Raw genomic sequence first — 23,010 nt, forward strand, 5'->3', positions numbered from 1 at the left:
ATGCACCTGTAAGCCCAGGTACTTGGGAGGCTGAGGCAGAAGAATTGCTTGAACCTGGGAGGCAGAGGTTGCAGTGAGCCGAGATCGCGCCACTGCATTCCAGCCTGGGTGACAGAGTGAGACTGACTCAAAAAATAAAAATAAAAATAAAAATAAAAGGCTTATACAACACATGGTCTTGGTATCAAGTGAACAAAAATGTAAATTTCACGTCAATTCTTAAAAAGTGAATTGGGGATGTAGAGTATAGAGATAGGGGGATGATGGATGCCAGGAAGCACATCCCCAAGGCAGTTTCTCCCTCTAGATACAGAGGCCATCTCTGAACTCAAGGACAACACAAAGGACTCCTAGGGTTCACCCACCCAGCCACCCACTTTACAGATGGGAAAGTCAAGGCCAGAGACAGCGGGGACTTGCTCAAGGCTACATGTCACATGGGAAGCCATAGAGGAGTTAGAGCGAGGGCTTTAGGGGCTTGAGGCTGACACTGCACCCATGACACTGCATGGCCACGGGGGCTGCAGGGGGCCTATGGCTGTGATCAGAAGAGTAAAGTCCAAGCTAACATGGGCCTTCCAGCCTGAACATGTGAAAGAGACAGTGTCATCCACCGATTGGTTATCCCAGTTCATCCACGCCAAAGGCTCTGTATGAGTCATCCCAGGTCTTCCTTGACCGTCAGCCCCTCCGCGAAGGCAGTTGTAACTTTAAGAGGAAAACTCATTACCCAGCTGTTCTATTTCTGCCCACAGCCTTCACCGCTGGGCTGAGGTCATCAGTTTCCCCACAAGGGTAATGGGAGGAAGGTGAATGTCTTAGATGCAGGGCATTCACGGATCCCCCCTGAGGGACCCAGGAGTGCCCAGTCAGGGCCTGGAAGGAGAGGCCAGCTAAGCTCCTGGACCCCTGAGGGCGTCTCTTCTTTTTTAAGGTTTTGCTGACCCAGACCTGTTAGGCAGGTATAAAAGGGAATGGCCAGGCTCGGCCAGGCACCCGGACTCTTCCAGTGTGGTCTCAGGTAGGAACCTACGGGATGCTGGGGAAGATGGGAACGGGGAGGGCTTGCAGTGGAGGACAACTGGCGGGAGGAGAGTAGAGGTGATGATAAGAGATGAGCCAGGGGGAAGGAGGGGATGAGCATTTTGCCAGCACCTGCCTGCCCCAGGGGCTGCAGGGACAGCATCTCATTTAATCCTCCAAATTGCCCAGTGCAGTGGCTCATGCCTGTAATCCTACCATTCTGGGAGGCTGAGGCAGGAGGACCTCTTGAGGCCAGGAGTTCAAGACCAGCCTGGGCAACATAGCAAGGCCCTGTCCCTACAAAAGCATTAAAAATTAGCAGGGCATGGTGGTGTGCACCTGTAGTCTCAGCTCTTTGGGAGACTGAGGTGGCAGGATTGCTTGTGCCCAGGAGTTGGAGGCTGCAGTGAGCTATGATCGCACCACTGTACTCCAGCCTAGTCCACAGAGTGAGACCCTATCTCAAAAAAAAAAAAAAAAAAAAAGAAAGAAAAGAAAAAAAGGAACTCCCCCAAGTGATCTGTGTTGCACGCCCGCTGGATGTACAGATGAAGGGACTAGTCTGGAGAGCTGCTGGGACTCCCACATATCCACAAGTGAGACCGGGGAAGCCAGGATTCAAACCCAGATCAGCCTCCTTCCCCTGCACCACCTGCCTTCCTTGGTGCGTGATGCCAGATTCCTGGGTTCGATCCCCACTCTGCCCTTCCCTTGGTCTGCAAAGCATCATCTTTCCCTCTGAAGACTCTTAGCTTTTTCATTCCACGAGCTACATTGTCTGTACGTTTTGTGGTTCATGATTTATTGAAGTCGGTCTTAGTTATCAAAGATACCTGAGAAGAGCCGTTGCCTGGAGGGACAGGAGGGTTTTGGATTCGGCGGGGGGGGCCTGGAAGTGGGGAGTCATTAGCAAGCAGGAGGCTGGTAGCCACTGAAAGGGATGGAACCTGGTGTCAGAGACCTGCATGTCCCTCAGGGCAGCTCCTGGCTGGAGGGCCTATGCCCTAAACCACCAGACCCACGCAACAGCAGTGACACCTTAGCTTGCTGTTTACAGCAGAACCATCATTAAAAAAACAGTACAAAGGCCTGGCACAGTGGCTTATACCTGCAAACCCCGCACTTTGAGAGGCTGAGGTGGGTGGATCACTTGAGGTCAGGAGATCAAGACCAGCCTGGCCAACATGGTGAAACCCTGTCTCTACTAAAAATACAAAAATTAGCTGGGCATGGTGGTGGGCGCCTGTAATCCCAGCTACTCAGGAGGCTGAAGCAGGAGAATTGCTTGAACCGGGGAGGGGCAGAGTTTGCAGTGAGCTGAGATCACGCCACTGCACTCCAGCCTGGGTGACAATAGCGAAACTCCTTCTCAAAAAAAAAATACAAGTGCCTGGCACAGTGGCTTATACGTGCAAATTCAGCACTTTGGGAGGACGAGGTGGAAGGATTGCTTGAAGCCAGGAGTTCAAGACTTCAGGGAGCTATGATTGCATGACTGCACTCCAGCCTGGGTGACAGAATGAGACCCTGTTCTAAATAAATAAATAAAGTCAAGCAGCCTAATTGGTATAAACAAAGGCAACTGTCTTACCTCCCCTACCCCCATTAGAGCAATTGAAAAGAAACTCAGTTCTCAGATGTGGGCATATGTTTCATTTTGGTGACAAGTAGAATGCGTCTTCACCTGACTGCTGGCACATGCATTTCTTTTCTCTTTTTCTTTTCTTTTTTATTTTTAGACAGGGTCTTGCTCTATCACCCAGGCTGGAGCGCAGTGGCACAATCTCGGCTCACTGCAACCTCCACCTCCCAGGTTCAAGCGATTATCGTACCTCAGCCTCCCAAGTAGCTGGGATTACAGGCACCTACCACTACACCCAGCTAATTTTCGTATTTTTAGTAGAGACGGGGTTTCATCATCCCGAGCTTGAGGCCAGGTTGATCTCAAACTCCAGATCTCAGGGGATCCCCCCACCTCAGCCTCCCAAAGTGCTGGGATCACAGGCGTGAGTACCCGCACCCGATCACATTTCCTTTTCGTGTGGATTTTGGTCTCATCTCCCTGGTGGTTTCCATCTATGTTAAGCAGAACCAGGGAAACTGGCAACAAAAAGATGATGCAATTGAGCCACCAGAGGCAGCAAATGACAAAAGGAAGTTTACGTAGAGCTATTGTAGCTTCCAGAAGGGACAGGGGCAAGGCTGGACAAGGCAGCTTAGCTGCCCAGGAACCAGGTCTCCCAGATGCTGGATACAGACTCCTAGATGCTATGGCAGAAGCCAGAACTCCCAGCTCAGTGCTCCCTGCTGACAGGGCATAGGAAGGATTAGACAGGAGTTCTTAACCTGGCGCTTGGGAGTCTTCAGTGGGAAAACAATTCCATTGTGATTTTTCACTGCCTTTAGCCAAAAGGTTTCATCTTCTCCCTTTTGTAACATGGCCTTATTCATCCCAGTCTCATTAACAGTACTTGCAACTTTCTCTACAGTGGAAGTCACTGGTATTTTTTTATTTTATTTTTAATACTTATTATTTATTTTGAGACGAAGTCTCACTCTGTTGCCCAGGCTGGAGGGCAGTGGCACAATCTTGGCTCACTGCAAGCTCCGCCTCCCGGGTTCACGCCATTCTCCTGCCTTAGCCTCCCGAGTAGCTGGGACTACAGGCACCTGCCAACACGCCCGGCTCATTTTTTTTTTTTTTTTAATAGAGACAGGGTTTCACCATGTTAGCCAGGATGGTCTCGATCTCCTGACCTCGTGATCCACCCGTCTCAGCCTCCCAAAGTGCTGGGATTACAGGCGTGAACCACCGCGCCCAGCCAGTCACTGGTATTTTTAAATTGTCTTTTCTTGAGACAGCGTCTCGCTCTGTTGCCCAGGCTAGAGTGCAGAAGTGCAATCATAGCTCATTGCAGCCTTGACCTTCGCAGTTTAAGCAATCCTGCCTCAGTTTCCCAAGTAGTTGGAACCACAGGCGTACACCACCACCCCCAGCTAACTTTCTAATTCTTTTTATTTTATTTTATTTTGAGACAGAGTCTCACTCTGACCCCCAGGCTAGAGTGCAGTGGCACAATCTCAGCTCACTGCAACCTCTGCTTCCAAGGTCGAAGTGATTCTCATACCTCAGTCTCCCGAGTAGCTGGGACTATAGGCACACACCACCATACTTGTCTAATTTTTTTGTGTTTTTGTTAGAGATGGGCTTTTGCCGTGTTGACCAGGCTGGTTTCGAACTCCTGGCCTCAAGTGATTCATCTGTCTTGGCCTCCCAAAATGCTGAGATTACAGGCATGAGCCGTGGCACCCTGCCTAACTTTCTAATTTTTATAGAGACAGGGTGTTGGTATGTTGCTCAGGCTGGTCTTGAACTCCTGGCCTCGAGCAATCTTCCTGCCTCAGCCTCCTGAAAGTGCTGGAATTACAGGCGTGAGCCACCTCCACCCAGTCAATCACTGGTATTTTCATATCAAATTACAGTAGTTGCAGACATCTCAAAATATAATTAATTCTTACTGCTGCTCCAAAACTACAGTGCTTGTGAGACCTGCTGCTAGATTATGTTATTTGATGCATTTATAAAGAGGTACATCTATTACTAGATCATGCATTTTTAATATTTTATTAATTATATTTTAATGGCATGTGTTTCCCTGGTAATCCTACATATTTATTGCTTGAATTTGAAATATTTTGTCCAATAGGACCACAGGTATCACCAGACAACCAAAGGGGTTCCTGGCCTGTGAGGGCACAAGACCCCTGCCCACCTCCTCTCCTTTCTTATTTTCTGTGCAACAGCGGAGCTTTCGGTGCTAGGATAGCGGGGGTGGACGACGCAGAAAAAAAGTTCCAGCCAGAACTCTCTACGCCAGGCCCCACAGGGAGGCGAGAGGAGGAGAAAGCGCCTGGCTGTGCCTCAGTGGCTTGCCTGTTGTGACTCAGCTTCTTTTGGAAAAACCGGGGGTGTTGGCAGGAGAGGCTGCAGGCGCAGTACAGCGGTTGCCCAGAGCACAATTAGGAGTCCCTCATCTAAAGGCTGAGGCTGTACCCTTGGCCTTGAGAAATGCACTGCTGGCAAAGGGGCTCAGAACCATACCCTCCCTGAACCTTCGAGAAGGTTCTTCATCCCCAAGACGAACTGGGGAGGCCCCTGATTTCTGTTTTTGCTCCCTTGAGCCTCCAGTTCCCCTCCTTCCTGGGGATTCAGTGAAACCGTTTGGGGTTTGGGAATTGAGAGACCCAGACTGTCCTCGTTTTAGGAGAGACAATGATTGACCCAGGCAATCACTTTGTACCTGGGACCTGCTTGACGTCTGGTGAAGCCTGTGGACCCTGCTCAGATTAGTGTTTTTAAATGAATAAAATAGGCTGGGCATGGTGGCTCATGCCTGTAATCCTAGCACTTTGGGACGCTGAGGCAGGCGGATCACTTGAGGTCAGGAGTTCAAAACCAGCCTGGCCAACATGGTGAAACCCTGTCTCTACTAAAAATACAAAAAAAAAAAAAAAAAAAAAAAAATTAGCTGGGCGTGGTGGCGGGCACCTCCCAGCTACTCAGGAGGCTGAGGCAGGAGAATTGCTTGAACCCAGGAGGCAGAGGTTGTAGTGAACCAAGATTGCACCACTGCATTCCAGCCTGAGCAACAGAAGAAAATTCCATCTCAGAAAAAAAAAGTAAAATAAAATACACAGAGCTACAAAGGAAACCAATGGTATTGCAATACTGGCTGGGTGCGGTGGCTCAAAAACCAGTAATCCCAGCACTTTGGGAGGCCAAGGTGGGAGAATCGTTTGAGGCCAAGAGTTTGAGATCAGCCTGGGCAACATGGTGAGACCTTATCTCTACGAAACATTTGAAAATTAGTCGAGCATAGTAGCTTATGCCTGTAATCCCAGCATTTTGGGAGGCTGAGGTGAGAAGATTGCTTGAGCCCAGAAGTTGGAGGCTGCAGTGAGCTATGACTGTACCAAAGAACTCCAGCCTGGGTGATGGAATAAAACCCTGCTTCTGAAAAAAAAAAGAAAAGAAAAAATATATTAAAAAACTAATTTGTGACATGGCAGTAAGGCAATAATAAATGTCCTTATTAATAAATTTAAAGAATGATATCAAAATGAGGGTTTAAAGAGACCATAATTTTAAAGTTGACATGAAGATAAACAGTATTTTGAGACATCTGCAGCCACCCTAACAAGAAGTGAAGAGCTTTGATTTTTGCTAGGAGAAAACAGAGGCAGTGATGGTGCTACTGCGGTCTATGGCCTCTGTTCATATCAGATAGAAAGACAAAACCAAGTGGCAATTGATTTCCTGTCCCATTTATTTCACAGATCCTGGTTAGAAACCCTACCTTTAACCTCTCCATGCCCCAGTATTCTCCTTCATAAAATGGGCTTCCTGATCCCTACCTCACAGCCTTAGTGTGAGGAACATATGAGATGACAGAGGCAGAAGCATTTGTGTTGTTGGGAGTTGGGGGCACTTAACTGTGAGGATTTATTAGCTTGTTTCATTTTTAAATATAACTTCAACTTTTATTTTAGATTCTGGGGGTATATGTGCAGGTTTTTTACGTGAGTATATTGAGTGACACTGGGATTTGGGATCCAAATGATCCCATCACACAGGTGGTAAGCATAGTATCAAATAGGTCATTCTTCAACCCTTGCCTCCCTCCCACTCTCCCCCATCTAGTAGTCCCCATTGTCTATTGTTTCTATCTGTATGTCTGTCTGTACCCACTTATAAGCTCCCACTTATAAATGAAAACATGTGGTATTTGGTTTTCTGATTCTATGTTAATTCACTTAGAATAATGGCCTCCAGCTGCATCCATGTTGCTGCAAAGGACGTGATTTCATTCTTTTTTACAGCTGCATAATATTCCATGGTGTATATGTACCACATTTTCCTTCTGTTTTTTGAGGTTTTTTTTTTAAAGACAGGTTCTCGCTTTCTCACCTAAGCTGGAGTGCAGTGGTACAATCATGGCTTCCTGCAGCCTTGACCTCCCCAACTCAAGCGATCCTCCTGCCTTAGCCCTGAGAGTAGCTAGGACTACAGGCACACACCACCATGCCTGGCTAATTTTTAAATGTTTTTGTAGACATGGGGTCTTGCTATATTGCCCAGGCTGGTCTCAAACTCCTGGGCTCCAGCTGTCCTTCCACCTTGGCTTCCCAAAGTGCTGGGATTATAGGTGTGAGCCTCTGTACCTGGCCTGTACCACATTTTCTTTATCTAATCCACCACTGATGGCCACCTAGGTTGATTCCATGTCTTTGCCATTGTGAATAATGCTGCAGTGAACATACAGGTGCATGTGTCTTTTTGGTAGGATGACTTAGTTTTCCCTTTGGGTATATAGCCAGGAATAGGATGGCTGGGTTGAATAATAGTTCTGTTTTAAGTTCTTTGAGAAATCTCCATACTGCTTTCTACAGTGGCTGAACAATTAGCTTCTTTCTTATTCTTGGTTATGAAAGCCTAATGGCACCAAGACAGACAAGGTGACATGAGAGAAGAAAGCCTCTATCTTTCTCGGGACATTGCCTCCAGCCTGTCCACCAGCTTCAGCAGCTTGTCTCTGCTTCCCCCCACAGCACCCAGGGAAGTACTGGTTTCCGCCCTCAGTTCCTTCCTGCTCCATCTTCAACCAAGCTACCATGCCTGGTGGGTACAAAGGGGAGTGTGGGGATGATGTGGATCCTATGCCTTTCCTGGCACCTCCCGAAAAGGAGAGGATTGAAGCCATGAACAAGCCCTATGACATTAAGAGGTCCTGCTGGGTCAAAGATGAGAAGGAAGGCTTCGTCGCTGGGGAGATCCAGTCTGAACAGGGTGACCAAGTCACCGTGAAGACAATCACCAACCAGGTGAGTGGGTCTCGATCTCCAGGATGAAACCAAGTGGCAGGCACCCAGGCCTTTTCTAGGCATGCTCCTGCCCAGAAGGCAGGGTGGCAGAAAGAGCAGGTGCCTCCAAGTCCCATGTGCTGGGGTCAAATCCAGACTCGCCTACACTCAAGCTGTGCTGTCCTGGGCAAGATGCATTCCCTCTCTGAGCTATATCACAATAGAGATTCCGAGACAGGACACATGAAAGCACTTCATAGACTCTAAAGCAGTACTGTGCATAAGGGATGATCATGAGAGTTACTTACCTTTGATGTCTCAAACGGCTCTCAAGTGGAAGCTATTTTCTAAGCATGAGAGTGAGCATGTCACTCATGATCATGTCACTGTGTGCCATGGCCCCTGGTGGCATGAGGGGCATGAGAGAGGGTACAGAACACCCTGGCTCACTGGCTGAGCTCTTCAGCTGCATGAAGAACAGATGGTGGTTCCTAGGTCCCTTGGAGCATGGCGGTGGTGTGCTGGATGCGATGGCTTGTGATGGCTTTTAATGGGTTGCAAAGACCCAACCTGGCTTGTGATGGCTTGCAGGGACCCACCTAGCTTACTATGGCTAGCAAGGACCCAACCTGGCTTCTCTTGGATTGCAGGGATCCAACCTGGCTTGTGATGGTTTGCAAGGACCCCAACACTAAACAATGAGGGACTTTACAGCCAGTTGTTAAACCTTGGGTAGCTTGCTATCAGCCATGATGGAAGTATTTACACCACGGAAATGGGCACATGCTGTAAATCAGGGATGCTTCCCCTCAGACAGGTGGTTTCCCAACCCACCCTTCTCTCTGCTGGCCCACACTACGTCTGACTGTGAGATATGACTTGAGAGAGTGGATAGAAAATTTGGGTTATTAGGCTGGGCATGGTGACTCACGCCTGTAATCCCAGCACTTTGGGAGACCGAGGCAGGAGGATTACTTGAGCTCAGGAGTTTGAGACCAGCCTGGGCAACTTGTTGAGACCCTATCTTTATTTAAAAAAAAAAAAAAAATTTTTTATTAGAATTTTAAAAATTTGGTTTATCTTAAATGGGTAAGGGCAGGGGTCTCTTATATTCTGGGCAGACCCCTGGTGAGGCACTTGACACTTTGTTTAATCCTTTTGGCAATCTTATGTGGTAGGATTTATTGACCCTATTTTGCAGAGAAGGAAAAATGAGGATCAAGGGCACTTTAGGTGACCTGTGCATGTTGAAAAAATAGCAAATGATGAACTTGGATTCAAACCCACTGTATCTGGCTCATATGCCCATGCCCCCTCTATGACACCATTCCATCTCTCCATGGTGGGCTGCCAAGAGGGAGGCATGAGCCATCGCACCCGGCCACTTTTCCATTTAAGAAAAAAGACATTCCACTGCTCCCTCCAAACCACCTTCAAGGATAAAACTGAAAGCAAGCAAGCAAAGAAGACAAAAAAAAAAAAAACCACACAGAGCAATGAGTCTTCAGCAATAAATATGTTAGCATCTGCGAGGTCCATTCCCTGGTTAATTTCTCGATTAAAAGAAGTCAGAGGCCAGGCACGGTGGCTCAAGCCTGTAATCCCAGCACTTTGGCAGGCCGATACAGGCAGATTGCTTGAGGCTAGGTGTTTGAGACCAGCCTGGGCAACATAACGAGGCCCCCTTTCTACAAAAAATTAGCCAGGTATGGTGGTGCATCCCTGTACTCCCAGTTACTTGGGAGGCTGAGCCAGGAGGATCGCCTGAGCCCAGGAAGTTGAGGCTGCAGTGAGCTAGGATTGCACTGCTGCACTCCAGCCTGGGTGACAGAGAGAAACCTTGTCTCAAAAAAAAAAGGAAGCCAGAGACCTCAGTGATCAGAACTGGCAACAGCTATATTTTTATCTGTTCCTGCCTTTGAGAGGAGCAGTGGTGAAAAGATGCGGCTATAATGGGTTTGAATGAAAGTCAAGCTTGATTCCCAGGAGAAACATAGTTTTCAGAGAGGAGAGTGCTGCAGTGTTGTGAGAAATGATGGGTGATGATAGTGGAGACCCAGAGTGCATCCAAGTTTGGATGCACATTTAGGGACAACATAATTTCCTTGAGTATCTGCAGCAGACAGGGCTGGCCAGCCGGGTTTGGGACAGAAAAGATGGAACCTACGACGCTGACTTCCCTGGCTTCTAAAATAAAGGCCGAGTTCTCCATTCCTCTACTGAAAGTGAAGTGTCTGCACATGGACGAGGACCAGAGATCTGGAAACCCCAAACCCAGCTTGAGGCCAGGCACGGTGGCTCATGCCTGTAATCCCACCACTTTGGGAGGCCGGGCAGAGAGGATCACCTGAGGTCAGGAGTTTCAGACCAGCCTGGCCAACATGGTGAAACCCCATCTCTACCAAAAATACAAAAATTAGTCGGGCATGGTGGCCTGCGCCTGTAATCCCAGCTACTCGGGAGGCTGAGGCAGAATTGCTTGAACCCAGGAGGCGGAAGTTGCAGTGAGCTGAGATCATGCCACTGCACTCCAGCATGAGTGACAGAGTGAGACTCTGTCTCAGAAAAACAAAAACAAACAAAAAACAGCTTGATTTACTAAGGGTGTGGTAACCATTACGGGGAGTGGGGGTGGATTTTCCAGAACTGTCAAGATTTCAAATTATCTGCCTATTGTACTAATAAATTATTAAAAGTCCCAGAAATCCCAGTATGGATTCAGGCCTCACATCTAAGGCTGCAGGCAGCCAAAAGATCCTTGTTTTCCAGCTTGTGTGTCTTCAGCTTTGATCCCAGATGCTGGAGCTTCTTAAGAGCTGGCACTAGTTTTTGTTTTTTTGTTTTGTTTTTTTCTTGCTCTGTCACCCAGGCTGGAGTGCAGCGGCATGATCTCGGCTCACTGCAACCCCCGCCCCCTGGGTTCAAACAATTCTCCTGCCCCAGCCTCCCAAGTAGCTGGGATTACAGGAGTGCGCGACCACGCCCAGCTAATTTTTGTATTTTTAGTAGAGACAGGGTTTCGCCATGTTGGCCAGGCTGGTCTCGAAATCCTGACCTCAAGTGGTCCACCCACCTAGGTCTCCCAAAGTGCTGGGATTACAGGCATGAGCCACTGCACCTGGCCTAGTTTTCATTTATAGATGAAGAAATTGGGGTGCAGCATGGGGAAGAGATCTGCCCACATGGCACAGGCGCAAACACACCTACTGATGAACACTCATTGCTGTTTTGTTTGTTTTCTTCTTTTCTTGCTTGCTTTCGGTTTTATCCTTGAAGGTGGCTTGGAGGGAGCAAGGGAATGTCTTTTTTTCAAAAGGAACAGTGGCTACAATGTGGTGGCTCACACCTGTAACACTTTTGGGGGCCAAGATGGGAGGATCATTGGAGGCCAAGAGTTTAAGACCAGCATAGGCAACATAGCAAGACCTTGTCTCTAGAAAAAAAAATTAAAAATTAGCCAGGCGTGGTGGTGTGCACCTGTAGTCCCAGCTAATCGGGAGGCTGAGACAGGAGGATGACTTGAGCCCAAGAGATCGAAGCTGCAGTGAGCTATGATTGTACCACTGCACTCCAGCCTGGGCAACAGAGCAAGATTATGTCTCAAAAAACAAAATTAAATTAAAAATTTAAAAATGGAGAAGTTTGGCTGGTCTGAAGGTAGTGAGTTATCTCAATTAATTGTTCATGGTCAGTTACAGATCAAAATCCTTGTTCCACTCTGCCACCCACCCTTCTCATTACTGCACTTAGTCTTTAAAAGAAAAAAGTGAAATGGAAAAGCTCATTGCTATTTCGAAATCACCGCTAACTCTCAAGGCAGAGAGCCAAGAGTCACATCTTTGCAAAGTGTTCATGGGATCAAAGAGTAAGCTCTGATCATCTATCAGGATGGATTTGGCTGGAAAAGAAGCACAGCCCAGAGGTTCTCTGTAACATAGGGAGGGAACGTCATAGTTTATAAGGTATTTTTACATGATTCCACTTCAGTTCATATAATTCTCCCAGCAACCTGCCAAGGAGACTACTGTCATCTCAACTTCAGAGAGGAGGCAGTTGAAGCTGCATTGGCCTCAGAAGTGCCTCCCCATCACAGGACACGCAGGGGGATGTGGCTGGACCAGGACTTGGGTCCACTGCATGCTCCACTCCATCTCCTTCTGGGACTCCAGAGGGTGTGTGGTGACCTGGGCCAGATGCCCCATGCCTGGTACGGCACTATTTCCTGATGCCTGTGCTGCTGTGTCTTGACCCTCCCCAGACACTCACTGTGAAGAAGGATGATATCCAGCAGATGAACCCACCCAAATTCTACCAGGCCAGCGACATGGCAGACATGACCTTCCTGAATGAGGCCAGTGTCCTAGACAATCTGCGCCAACGCTACACCAACATGAGGATCTACGTGAGTGCTGGGGATGGGGTGAGCATGGGGAGGAAGGAGTGACTGCAGATCTTCTGCTCTTCTTTTGATGAGGAGGGGGGTGGCTACTCCACCCTGCCCAGCTCTCAATACACATTACGACTTAGACAAAGGCACAGGGACCACATTTCTGACATGTTAGAATTTCCACCCAGGCCAGGCGCGGTGGTTCAAGCCTGTAATCCCAGCACTTTGGGAGGCTGAGACGGGCGGATCACGAGGTCAGGAGATCGAGACCATCCTGGCTAACACAGTGAAACCCCATCTCTACTAAAAAATACAAAAAAAAAAAACTCGCCACCGGGCGAAGTGGCGGGCGCCTATAGTCCCAGCTACTCGGGAGGCTGAGGCAGGAGAATGGCGTGAACCCAGGAGGCGGAGCTTGCAGTGAGCCGAGATCCGGCCACTGCACTCCAGCCTGGGCGACAGAGTGAGACTCCGTCTCAAAAAAAAAAGAATTTCCACCCAAAGCCTTCGGCATCTCAGTAATGGCACCATATCCATGAGCAGCTGAAACACATTTTGCTGAGGCTGTCACCCAAAAATCTTCCTCCTCAGGCTCCACCCCTCTTCCTCAAACTCAAATCAAAACATCACTTTTCCCCTAGTGACTTCATGTGCCATTATTAGAAGTCCATCCATCCATCTATCCATTCATCCATCTATCCATTCATCCATCCATACATCCATCCAAACATTCATCCATCTAAACACCCATCCATCCATCCAAACACCCATCCATCCATCCAAATATCTACCCATCCATCCAAACATCTATCCATCAACCCAAACATCCAAACATTCATCCATCCATCCCTCCATCCAAACATCTATCCATCAATCCAAACATTCATCCACCTATCCAAACATCCATACACCTATCCATCCATCCAAACATCTATCCATCAATCCAAACATCCAAACATTCATCCACCTACCCAAACATCCATCCCTCCATCCATCAACCAAACATCCATCCATTCATCCATCCATCCACTCATCCACCCAACCAAATATCCAAATATCCATCCATCCATTCAATCATTCATCAAAACACTCATCCACCCATCCATCCAACAAACATTGAGGAAATGTGATGTAATTGTAGCCTGAGGCACTTAGGAAGGACAACAGACTGCATCCTTGAAGAAGTTCAGTTTCACTTTGTCTGACATGATGACCAGAGTGAGTTACAATCAGTCCTTTGAGCATCTTGGAAATCGTAAGACAGAAAGATGATTTTCTGAAGGTGTTGCAGCTTAACTCCCAAAATGGGTTGTCTAAGGATGTATTGGTGTTTGCCTCTCTAGATGTCTTTACTAAAAAGGAAAGAGGCTTATCTGGTAGGAATAGGTAAGGTGCAGCCTGATTCCCAGGTAAGGGCCTGCTGGGGGTTCACCCTCCCTGGGCGTATGGTTATAGCCAAGAGGGCTTCTGTGACCCCAGATTCATCCTGCTTTAATACTACTGTGGTTCTAGATTCAGGCCCCAGCAGCACCATAGACCCAGGTGGTGGTGGAAGTTCTCTGAAAAGCTCTTGAAGATATTTGCTAAGTCTGGAGGTTAGCAGGGCATCCTTGGACCCCAGGTCTAGAAAGAGCCATACCCGGCCAGGCACGGTGGCTCACACCTGTAATCACAGCACTTTGGGAGACCGAGGCAGGTGGATCAAGAGGTCAGGAGATTGAGACCATCCTGGCTAACACGGTGAAACCCCGTCTCTACTAATAACACAAAAAAAATTAGCCGGGGGTGGTGGCAGACGCCCATAGTCCCAGCTACTCAGGAGGCTGAGGCAGGAGAATGGTGGGAACCCGGGAGGCGGAGCTTGCAGTGAGCCGAGATTGCACCACTGCACTCCGGCCTGGGAAACCGAGCGAGACTCCATCTCAAAAAAAAAAAAAAGAGAGAGAGAGAAAGAGTCACACCCACTCCCGGCTGAGCCTAGAGCCTGGAGCCTAGGCTGAGAATGTCAAGATGCAGGCTCAAAGGTCAAGCTCAGGGCCAGGGCTTACCTGGGGCTATTCTGCATGCAAGCCCTTGTTCCTCCTGGGTGACCACATCATGACTTTGGGCCAAGGGACTGCAGGCTCTGTGGAGTATAGCCTGAGAGACCAGGGCAGGGAGTCCCCTCCTACATTAAAGCGCCTCGATAGAGCCACTAGTGCAACAATGCTAGCTGGCAAGGGCTGCTCCCAGCTGCTTCTCTCTCAATTCCTCCTGACCACAGCAGGGAGGTAACTGGCTTCCAGGCTGCTGTCTGCCCCCACCCCACAGCTGAGACAGGCTGGAGGGGAAGAGTGATTCCATGGCTGGCGTCCCGGGATGAGACACCGTGTGTCATACTCTCAGCTGTTCCACTGGGTTTCCTTCATCATCTCTTTAGTCTTTTTTCCTGTGGATCAGTTTCTACTTAATAAGTTTCCTTTTGAAAATTCAGCATATCCCAGTCATGCTAAGGAGAAGCTGGTGGCAGGGAGAGGGGTGGATGGGGAGCAGTTATTCTTACTTGGTTCAAAATGGAAGGGTTTAAAGTTGAACTGAAACCAAGTATTTGGTGGAGGGTTTAGAGGTCAATGTGACTGTCCAGCAAGGAGAAGGGAAATTTAAGATTCATAGATTTGGCCATTTCCTATCTTCACTTATTCTTCCTGCTGTTCATTTATTTAATGATGTAATTGGTTTTTCTGGGGTTTTGTTGTTTGTTTGTTTGCTTGTTTGTTTGAGATGGAGTCTCACTCTGTCGCCCAGGCTGGAGTGCAATGGCGCAGTCTCAGCTCATTGCAACCTCCACTTCCCAGGTTCAGGCGATTCTCCTGCCTCAGCCCTGTTAGTAGCTGGGATTACAAACATGCACTACCATGCCCAGCTAATTTTTGTATTTTTAGTAGACACAGGGTTTCACCGTGTTGCTCACGCTGGTCTCGAACTCCTGACCTTGTGATCTGCCTGCTTCAGCCTCCCGAAGTGCTGGGATTACAGGCATGAGCCACTGCACTTGGCCTTCCTGTTCTTTTTTTTAAAACAGGGTGATTTCCTACAAAATTGCAATCTTGACGTGAAAAGAAAGTTGGGGTCTCTTTTTAAGAGGAGGTCAAGGCTGGGTGCAGTGGCTCATGCCTGTAATCCCAGCACTTTGGGAGGCCAGCATGGGTGGATTGTTTGAGGACAGGAGTTCATGACAAGCCTGAGCAACACAGTAAGACTCCCATCTCTACAAAAAAAACTTTTTAATTATCCAGGCTTAGTAGGCACATGCCTATAGTCCCAGCTACTTGGGATGTTGAGGTGGAAGGATCGCTTGAGCCCAGGAGGTCAAGGCTGCAGTGAGCTATGATCGTACCACTGCACTCCAGCCTGAGAGACAGAGCAAGCCTCTGTCTCTAAAAAAAAAAAAAAAAAAAAAAAAAAAAGAAAGAAAAAGAAAAAGAAAGAAAAAGATAGGTGGTCAAACCTAGCTGCCACAAGTAGGGAGCTGCATCCACACAGTGAAGATTCCACAGCTTTTGAATCACCCTAGACATCTCTCGATGGACTCTCATGGAAAGCCAGATATATTAAGTGGCAAAAGCAAAATATAAAACAGTACTATAGGCTGAGCACAGTGGCTCACGCCTGTAATCCCAGCGCTTTGGCAGGCCAAGGTGGGTGCATCCCTTGAGGTCAGGAGTTTGTGACCAGCCTGGCCAATATGGCGAAATCCCATCTCTACTAAAAATACAAAAATTAGCCTGATGTGGTGGCGTGCACCTGTACTCCCAGCTGCTCAAGAGGCTGAGGCAGGAGAATCACTTGAATCCGGGAGGCAGAGGTTGCAGTGAACCCAGATGGCACCATTTTACTTCAGCCTGGGTGACAGAATGAGACTCCGTCCACAAATTATATATAAATAAAAAAATATATATATGGAAGGGAGCAAAAGAAACTAGCCCAGCATTTACCTGTGGTGAGGGTAGGGGTGGACAGGGAGCAAGTGGTATATACTTTGCAGTATATATGTTGCCACAGTGACAGTGTTACCTATTCAAATACAGATGGACCCCAACTTACAATGGTTCAAGTTAATGATTTTCGACTTTATGATGGGGCAAAAGCAATACACATTCAATGCACTCCTCGATTTATGATCAAACCCATCATATGTTGAAAATATCATAAATCAACTTCTAATACAATATTTTCAACATATGATAGGTTTATCTAGATGTGACCCCATCTTAAGTTGAGGAGTGTCTGTAATTAAACCAAAAGAAAACAAAAACAAATATATATTAAAGATAAGCCTTATTTAGCTTAATGAAAACAGACTCAGTTACTCATAAGATTTTGCCTCCAGAGGGCTGAGTTTTGTTGTTTTTGTTGTTTTTGAGACGGAGTCTCACTCTGATGCCAGGCTGGAGTGCAGTGGCACAATCTTGGCTCACTGCAACCTCTGCCTCCCAGGTTCAAGCGATTCTCCTGCCTCAGCCTCCCGAGTAGCTGGGATTACAGGTGCGCACCACCACTCCCAGCTAATTGTTTTGTATTTTTGGTAGAGACAGGGTTTTACCATGTTGATCAGGCTGGTCTCAAACTCCTGATCCCAGGTGATCCACCGGCCTCAGCCTCCCAAAGTGTTGGGATTACAGGCGTGAGCCACCACACCCGACAGAAAGCTTACCTTCTTCACAGCTTGCTCTTTGATAAACTGGGGCCTGAAGGGAACTTCACTGGGGAAAAAGGGTACCAGGAGGAAGAACCAGCTGACCATCTTCCCTCCCTCCCACCAGACCTACTCGGGCTTGTTCTGCGTGACAGTCAACCCCTACAGGTGGCTGCCCATCTATGGGGCCCGTGTGGCCAACATGTACAAGGGCAAGAAGCGCACAGAGATGCCACCTCACCTCTTCTCCATCTCTGACAACGCCTACCACGACATGCTCATGGGTGCGTCAGGGTGGGCTCGCTTTGCTGGGGCAGGGGTGGCGGGAGACAAGCCTTCCTTTGCCATTGTGGCTCCAGACGCATTAAGACTTTGTGATACCCCATCCTAACCCTGACCCTGAGCCACCAGTTGAAGTTCTTTGCTAAATGTTGAGCAGCAGCTGCTGCTACTGGGTGCCAGGGCTCAGTGAGTGTGCTGGGCACTTGCTAGGCACCAGCCCTACCTCACACCCTATCTCATTTAAGCTTCACAAACCCATGGGATGCCAAGGTAAGTAGGTAAGTAACTTGCTCAGAGCTCAAGTTAATGCTCTTAACTATTACCTGTATGATCTTTGCTGCATATTATAGTGATTCCTCTATGTGATTTTTTTCTTTTCTTTTTTTTTTTTTTTTGAGATGGAGTTTCACTCTTGTCGCCCAAGCTGGAGTGCAATGGTGCGATAGCTCACTGCAACCTCCACCTCCTGAGTTGAAGCAATTCTCCTGCCTCAGCCTTCCAAGTAGCTGGGATTACAAGCATGTGCCACCATGCCCAGCTAATTTTTATATTATTAGTAGAGATGGGGTTTCAACACGTTGGGCAGGCTGCTCGTGAACTCCTGACCTCAGGTGATCCACCCACCTCGGCCTACCAAAGTGCTGGGTTTACAGGCATGAGCCACCGCACCAGGCCATGATTTGTATTTAAGAAATGGGGTCTCTGTTGCCCAGGCTGGAGTGCAGTGGTGCAATCTTAGCTCACCACAGTCTAGAACTTCTGGGCTCAAGCAATCCTCCTGCTTCAGCTTCCTGAGTAGCTGAGACTATAGGCATGTGCCACTATGCCCAGATAATTTTTTAATTTTTTGTAGAGACAGGGTTTCACCATCTTGCCCAGGCAGGTCTTGAACTCCTGGGTTCCAGCCTCAGCTTCCCAAAATGCTGGAATTACAAGCATGAGTCATGCTGTCCAGCCCTCTGTGATTTTTGTCCTCATTTCTCTTTATGTTGCTTAGGGCTGGGTAGCTTTATGGCAACTCTGGGCTGGTAGAAAGAGTGGCTGATAAATTCCTGATCCTTTCTGCAAGGGTGTACACTGCAGGGATGGGCACGGGGCCACAGATCCCACCGGATCCTGGATTTTGGCCTCCAAGTGTAGCCAAGGCCACGATCTAAGCCAGTTGGAATCTGGGGAAGCCCTGACTGGCTGGGGCATTGTTGAATGCCTAGTTTCTAAATGTTTCCTAATTACACCTTCCTGTTTCTTGTTTTCTTCCCTACAGATCGTGAAAATCAGTCTATGCTAATCACGTAAGTGTCTCTTCCATCTCTCAGTCTATACACATATAATTAGATCTGTGTCTTACACATATAATCAAGTCTTCCTAGAATTAATTGTGGGACTTTGTTTGGAACTCTGCAGGCAGTGAGTGGGCTTAGCAGGGCGGGTGAGGCTGCACCTGCTAAACTGATGGGGTGGCCTCCCTGTCTCCTGGACCTCCCCACCTGCCTGTCTGTCCTAGCTAGGGGGTGAAATGTGAACAGAAATGTGTACCTTTGAGGCCAGGTGTGGTGGCTCACACCTGTAATCCCAGGGTTTTGGGAGGCTGAGGCAGGAGGATCGTTTGAACCCATGAGTTTGAGACCACCCTGGGCAACATAGTGAGACCCCATCTCTACAAAAAATTAGCCAGTGTGGTGGTGCACACCTGTAGTCCCAGCTACTCAGGAGGCTGAGACAGGAGGATTGCTTGAGCTCAGGAGGTTGAGGCTGCAGTGAGCTATGATCACACCACTGCACTCCACAGATGACAGAGCAAGACTCTCTCAAAAAAAAAAAAAAAAGAGAGAGAGAGAGAGAAAGAAAAGAAAAGAGCACTTTTCCTTTCTTTGAGATGGAATCTCACTCTGTGGTCTAGGCTGGAGTGCAGTGGCACTATCTCGGCTCACTGCAAGCTCCGCCTCCTGAGTTCAAGCGATTCTCCTGCCTCAGCCTCCCGAGTAGCTGGGATTACAGGCACGTGCCACCATGTCTGGCTAATTTTTGTATTTTTAATAGAGACGGGGCTTCACCATGCTGGCCAGGCTGGTCTCGAACTCCTAACCTCAGGTGATCCTCCCACCTCGGCCTCCTGAAGTGCTAGAATTATAGGCATGAGCCTCTGTGCCTGGTTAACTTTTGTATTTTTAGTAGAGATGGGGTCTCACCTTGTTGGCCAGGCTGATCTTGCTTCTTTTCTCTGCGGCTGACTGCCCCCTCTTCCCGCTTCTCTTGTCTGCTCTTTTTTTCCACCTGCAGTGGAGAATCTGGTGCTGGTAAGACTGAGAACACGAAGAAGGTCATCCAGTACTTTGCCAACATCGGAGGAACTGGCAAACAGACCACAGATAAGAAGGTAGAGCTGACTGGGTGGGCCCAGGGTCTATTTTCTGTCTTCAGGCTTCTGAGACACACACAGTGGCGACCCTTCAATCTTCACAGCTGCTCACAGCTTAGGGCCATTTTACAGATGAGGAGACTGAGGCTTAGAGCGAAGTGATTTGGATGGGGTCACACAGGGAGAAGGTGGCCATAAATCAGGATCTTCTCCCCGAGGACTTGTTCTGCTGCCCCAGGCCATGTCTGCGTCCAGAGGGACAGGTAGCAGAGCCCCTTGTACTTGGCAGAGGAGAAACGGGAAAGTTCGCTGCCTGTTAAGTGGCTTCTGCAGGCCCTGGCTGCCCCAGGGGCACAAAGAGCCTTAGCTGGGCAGCCAGCTAAGGCAACTGTAAAAGGCCGACAGAGGCCAGTCACAGTGGCTCATGCCTATAATCCCAGTACTCTGGGAGGCTGAGGTGGGAGGTCACTTGAGTCCAAGAGTTAGAGACCAACCTGGGCAACATAGCAAGACACCATCTCTACAAAAATCTTTAAAAATTAGCTGGGAGTGGTGGCATGTACCTATTGTCCCAGCTACTCAGGAGGCTGAAGTGGGAGGATCACTTAAGACCAGGAGTTGGAGGCTGCAGTGAGCCAAGATAGCGCCACTGCACTCCAGCCTGGGCAACAGAGCAAAACCCTGTGTCAAAAAAGGGGCGGGGGGATGTGTAGGGAGGGGTTTCAGACTTGCTCAGAGGGCTCTCTGCCAACAGCAGAGTGAGGAAACAGTAGCTAGGGATCAAGTCCAAGTGGCTGCCCATGTCCCCAGGTGCCTGTCCCAGTGTCATGGAGCCACAGAGGGACAGACGCTGTCAGGCAGGGGCCCTCCTCCCAGGTTACTACATGCAGCCCCTCTGGCCCTGATTTTCTGGCCACCCCAAGGCCATTCTCCTCCTGGGTTCCCAGCACATGAGCCACTGTCATTTGCAAGCCCAGTCCCTCAGCCCTGGCCTCCCAGGCAGCGGCCAACTAACTTTGGGTTTCTTTCTGCGTCAGGGGTCTCTGGAGGATCAGATCATCCAGGCAAACCCCGTGCTGGAGGCCTTCGGGAACGCCAAGACCACCAGGAACAACAACTCCTCTCGCTTCGTAAGTGTGGGGGCTGCATGAGAGGCCCCCTGGGTGGTGAGACAGGTGTCACGACCCCGCCCCAGGTAAAGAAATTGAGGCTGGTTTAAATTAAGGTCAAAGGGGTGGGGCAAGTGAAGACATCCCCTTCCCAGAGATGTTTAAGGCACAGCAATCAGAATCAAATTGGCAACGAGGCAAAACTAATTCAAAAGACAAATAATCCCTCGTGGAATTCAGTGCAAGATTTGAAGACTCTTCCTAACCGGTCCAATCAGCCTCAACACCGAGAACTACAAATTGCAAATTTCACAGGTCATTTTGTATCAAAACATCAATTATGAAGCACGTAGAATTTTTCAATGGTACGAAAACATTCTCTGGGTTCTGCAGAGACCCGGACAGGGTTAACTTTTTTTTGTTTTGATTTTTTTTTCCCCTCAGAAATTGGTTTTCTTTGATGTATCCAAGTCTTACATTTCTCAACAAAGAAAAAAACAAAATCTCTATTAGCATAAAAGAAGGAGGCTGGGCACAGTGGCACACTCCTGTAATCCCAGCACTTTGGGAAGCCAAGGCAGGAGGATCCCTTGAGCCCAGGCAGAGTTGCCAGGCCAGCCTCGGCAACAGAGCAAGACCAGCCCCCATCTCTATAAAAAAATAAAAATTAGCCAGGCATGGCCATGCATGCCTGTAGTCCCAGCTACTTGGGAGGCTAAGGTGGGAGGATCACCTGAGCCCAGGAAGTCGAGGTTGCAGTGAGCTAAGATTATGCCACTGCACTCCAGCCTGGGCAACAGAGCAAGACCGTGTCTCGGGGGGTGGGGGTGGGGGGTAAAAAGTATCTAATCAGCAAACAGAACCCTCTTTAGTATTAATATTTAAGTCAAGTGGCTTTGATGCAGAACCTTGGCGACAATAAGGGTGGAGGCGCTGGGAGGTCACCTGGGGAGACAGATTAACAGCCGCAAGAAGCTGCAACCTCCTTCCACGCTGGAGGGACATAAGAGAGGTGCTGTCCTAGGGTCCTAGTGGGTTCTTAAACCAGTGCAGCTATCTGGCGGGAGCTGCAGTCACAGAGGCACCCTGAGACGCCAACTAGAGAGGAGCGATGCCCTGGCCTGGTCTCCCTCACTCCCACGTCTCCTCTGGGGCTTCCCATCGGCAGAGCGCAGTGAGCTTGCACGAAGCCTGGGAAAACAGGCCTGGCAGGGGGTAAGAGGAGGAACAGAGGTGAGTGCAGACAGGCCCAGGAGCAGCCGAGGTAGAGAGAGAGAGTCCTGTTTCCAGGAGAATTTACTGATGGCTCTGCCATGCAAGCCAGAGAGAGGAATGACACGGAAGTCTCCCGATAAAGAAGCATGGGAGGTGCTCCAAATTCACATGGTGCCTGGTCTCTACACAGAATTCCAAAGGGTAGCAGCCCTCCTGCTGGCACTTCTCTCCCTGACAAATGCCCCAAACCACAGACCCTAGATTTAGCTCCGAGACCTGTCCGTGTGCTTCTCTGCCTATCTTCGTGGGAAATCCACTACTGCAATAGAGCCCGGTTACATCCCCGCAGGCCCCGATCAGCAACCCTTGGCCAACTCTGGGCCACTTATTGCTCTAAAGCTATGGCCGACCTCCCTCCTGATCCCTCCCTTCTCTTCCTTGCTCAGGGCAAGTTCATCCGAATCCACTTTGGAACCACAGGGAAACTGGCTGGAGCCGACATCGAGAGCTGTAAGTCAGGCCCTCCTTGGAGGGTTTGTCTGGGCAGCTACATGATCTGTGAGGCCCAGTGCAACATGAAAATGAAGGGCTCTTGTTAAAAAATACCAAGAATTTCAGGCCAGGCGAGGTGGCTTATGCCTGTAATCCTAGCACTTTGGGAGGCCGAGGCGGGAGGGTTGCTTGAACCTAGGAGTTCAAGACCAGCTGGGCAACATAGTAAGATCCCATCTCTACAAAACAATGTGAAAAATTAGCCTGGCATGGTGGTACATGCTTGTAGTCCCAGCTACTCAGGAGGCTAAGGCAAGTGGATCGCTTGAGCCCAGGAGTTAGAGGCTGCAGTGAACAGTCACCAGTGGTGACTGTTCTGGGCTTTAAGGAGAGGGGATTCCTGCTTTGAACCTGGGAGGCGGAGGTTGCAGTGAGCCGAGACCACTCCATTGCACTCCAGCCTGGGCAACAGAGCAAGACTCCATCTCAAAATAAATAAATAAATAATCACACCACTGCACTCCAGCCTGGGCAATGCAGCAAGACCTTGTCTCTAAAAATCGTAATAATAATACAGGAATTTCGAAACAGCAACAGAGGAGCATTA

The 23,010-nt window shown here is 48.8% G+C and overlaps 1 protein-coding gene across 1 annotated transcript in view; it reads left to right on the forward strand.

The window, feature by feature from the left end:
• Window positions 1-7,695: 7,695 nt before the first annotated feature.
• Window positions 7,696-23,010, forward strand: part of MYH16 (myosin heavy chain 16) — a 74,214-nt gene continuing 58,899 nt past the window's right edge. Inside the window, exons 1-7 of the mRNA NM_001431098.1 lie at window positions 7,696-7,905; window positions 12,143-12,286; window positions 17,074-17,230; window positions 18,493-18,520; window positions 19,509-19,605; window positions 20,625-20,717; window positions 22,358-22,421. Of these exons, the coding sequence (NP_001418027.1) occupies window positions 7,696-7,905; window positions 12,143-12,286; window positions 17,074-17,230; window positions 18,493-18,520; window positions 19,509-19,605; window positions 20,625-20,717; window positions 22,358-22,421 (793 nt within the window). The remainder of the gene's footprint in view (window positions 7,906-12,142; window positions 12,287-17,073; window positions 17,231-18,492; window positions 18,521-19,508; window positions 19,606-20,624; window positions 20,718-22,357; window positions 22,422-23,010) is intronic.

This window comes from Macaca fascicularis, chromosome 3 (genome assembly GCF_037993035.2).
Source record: "Macaca fascicularis isolate 582-1 chromosome 3, T2T-MFA8v1.1".
NCBI classification, from domain to species: domain Eukaryota; kingdom Metazoa; phylum Chordata; class Mammalia; order Primates; family Cercopithecidae; genus Macaca; species Macaca fascicularis.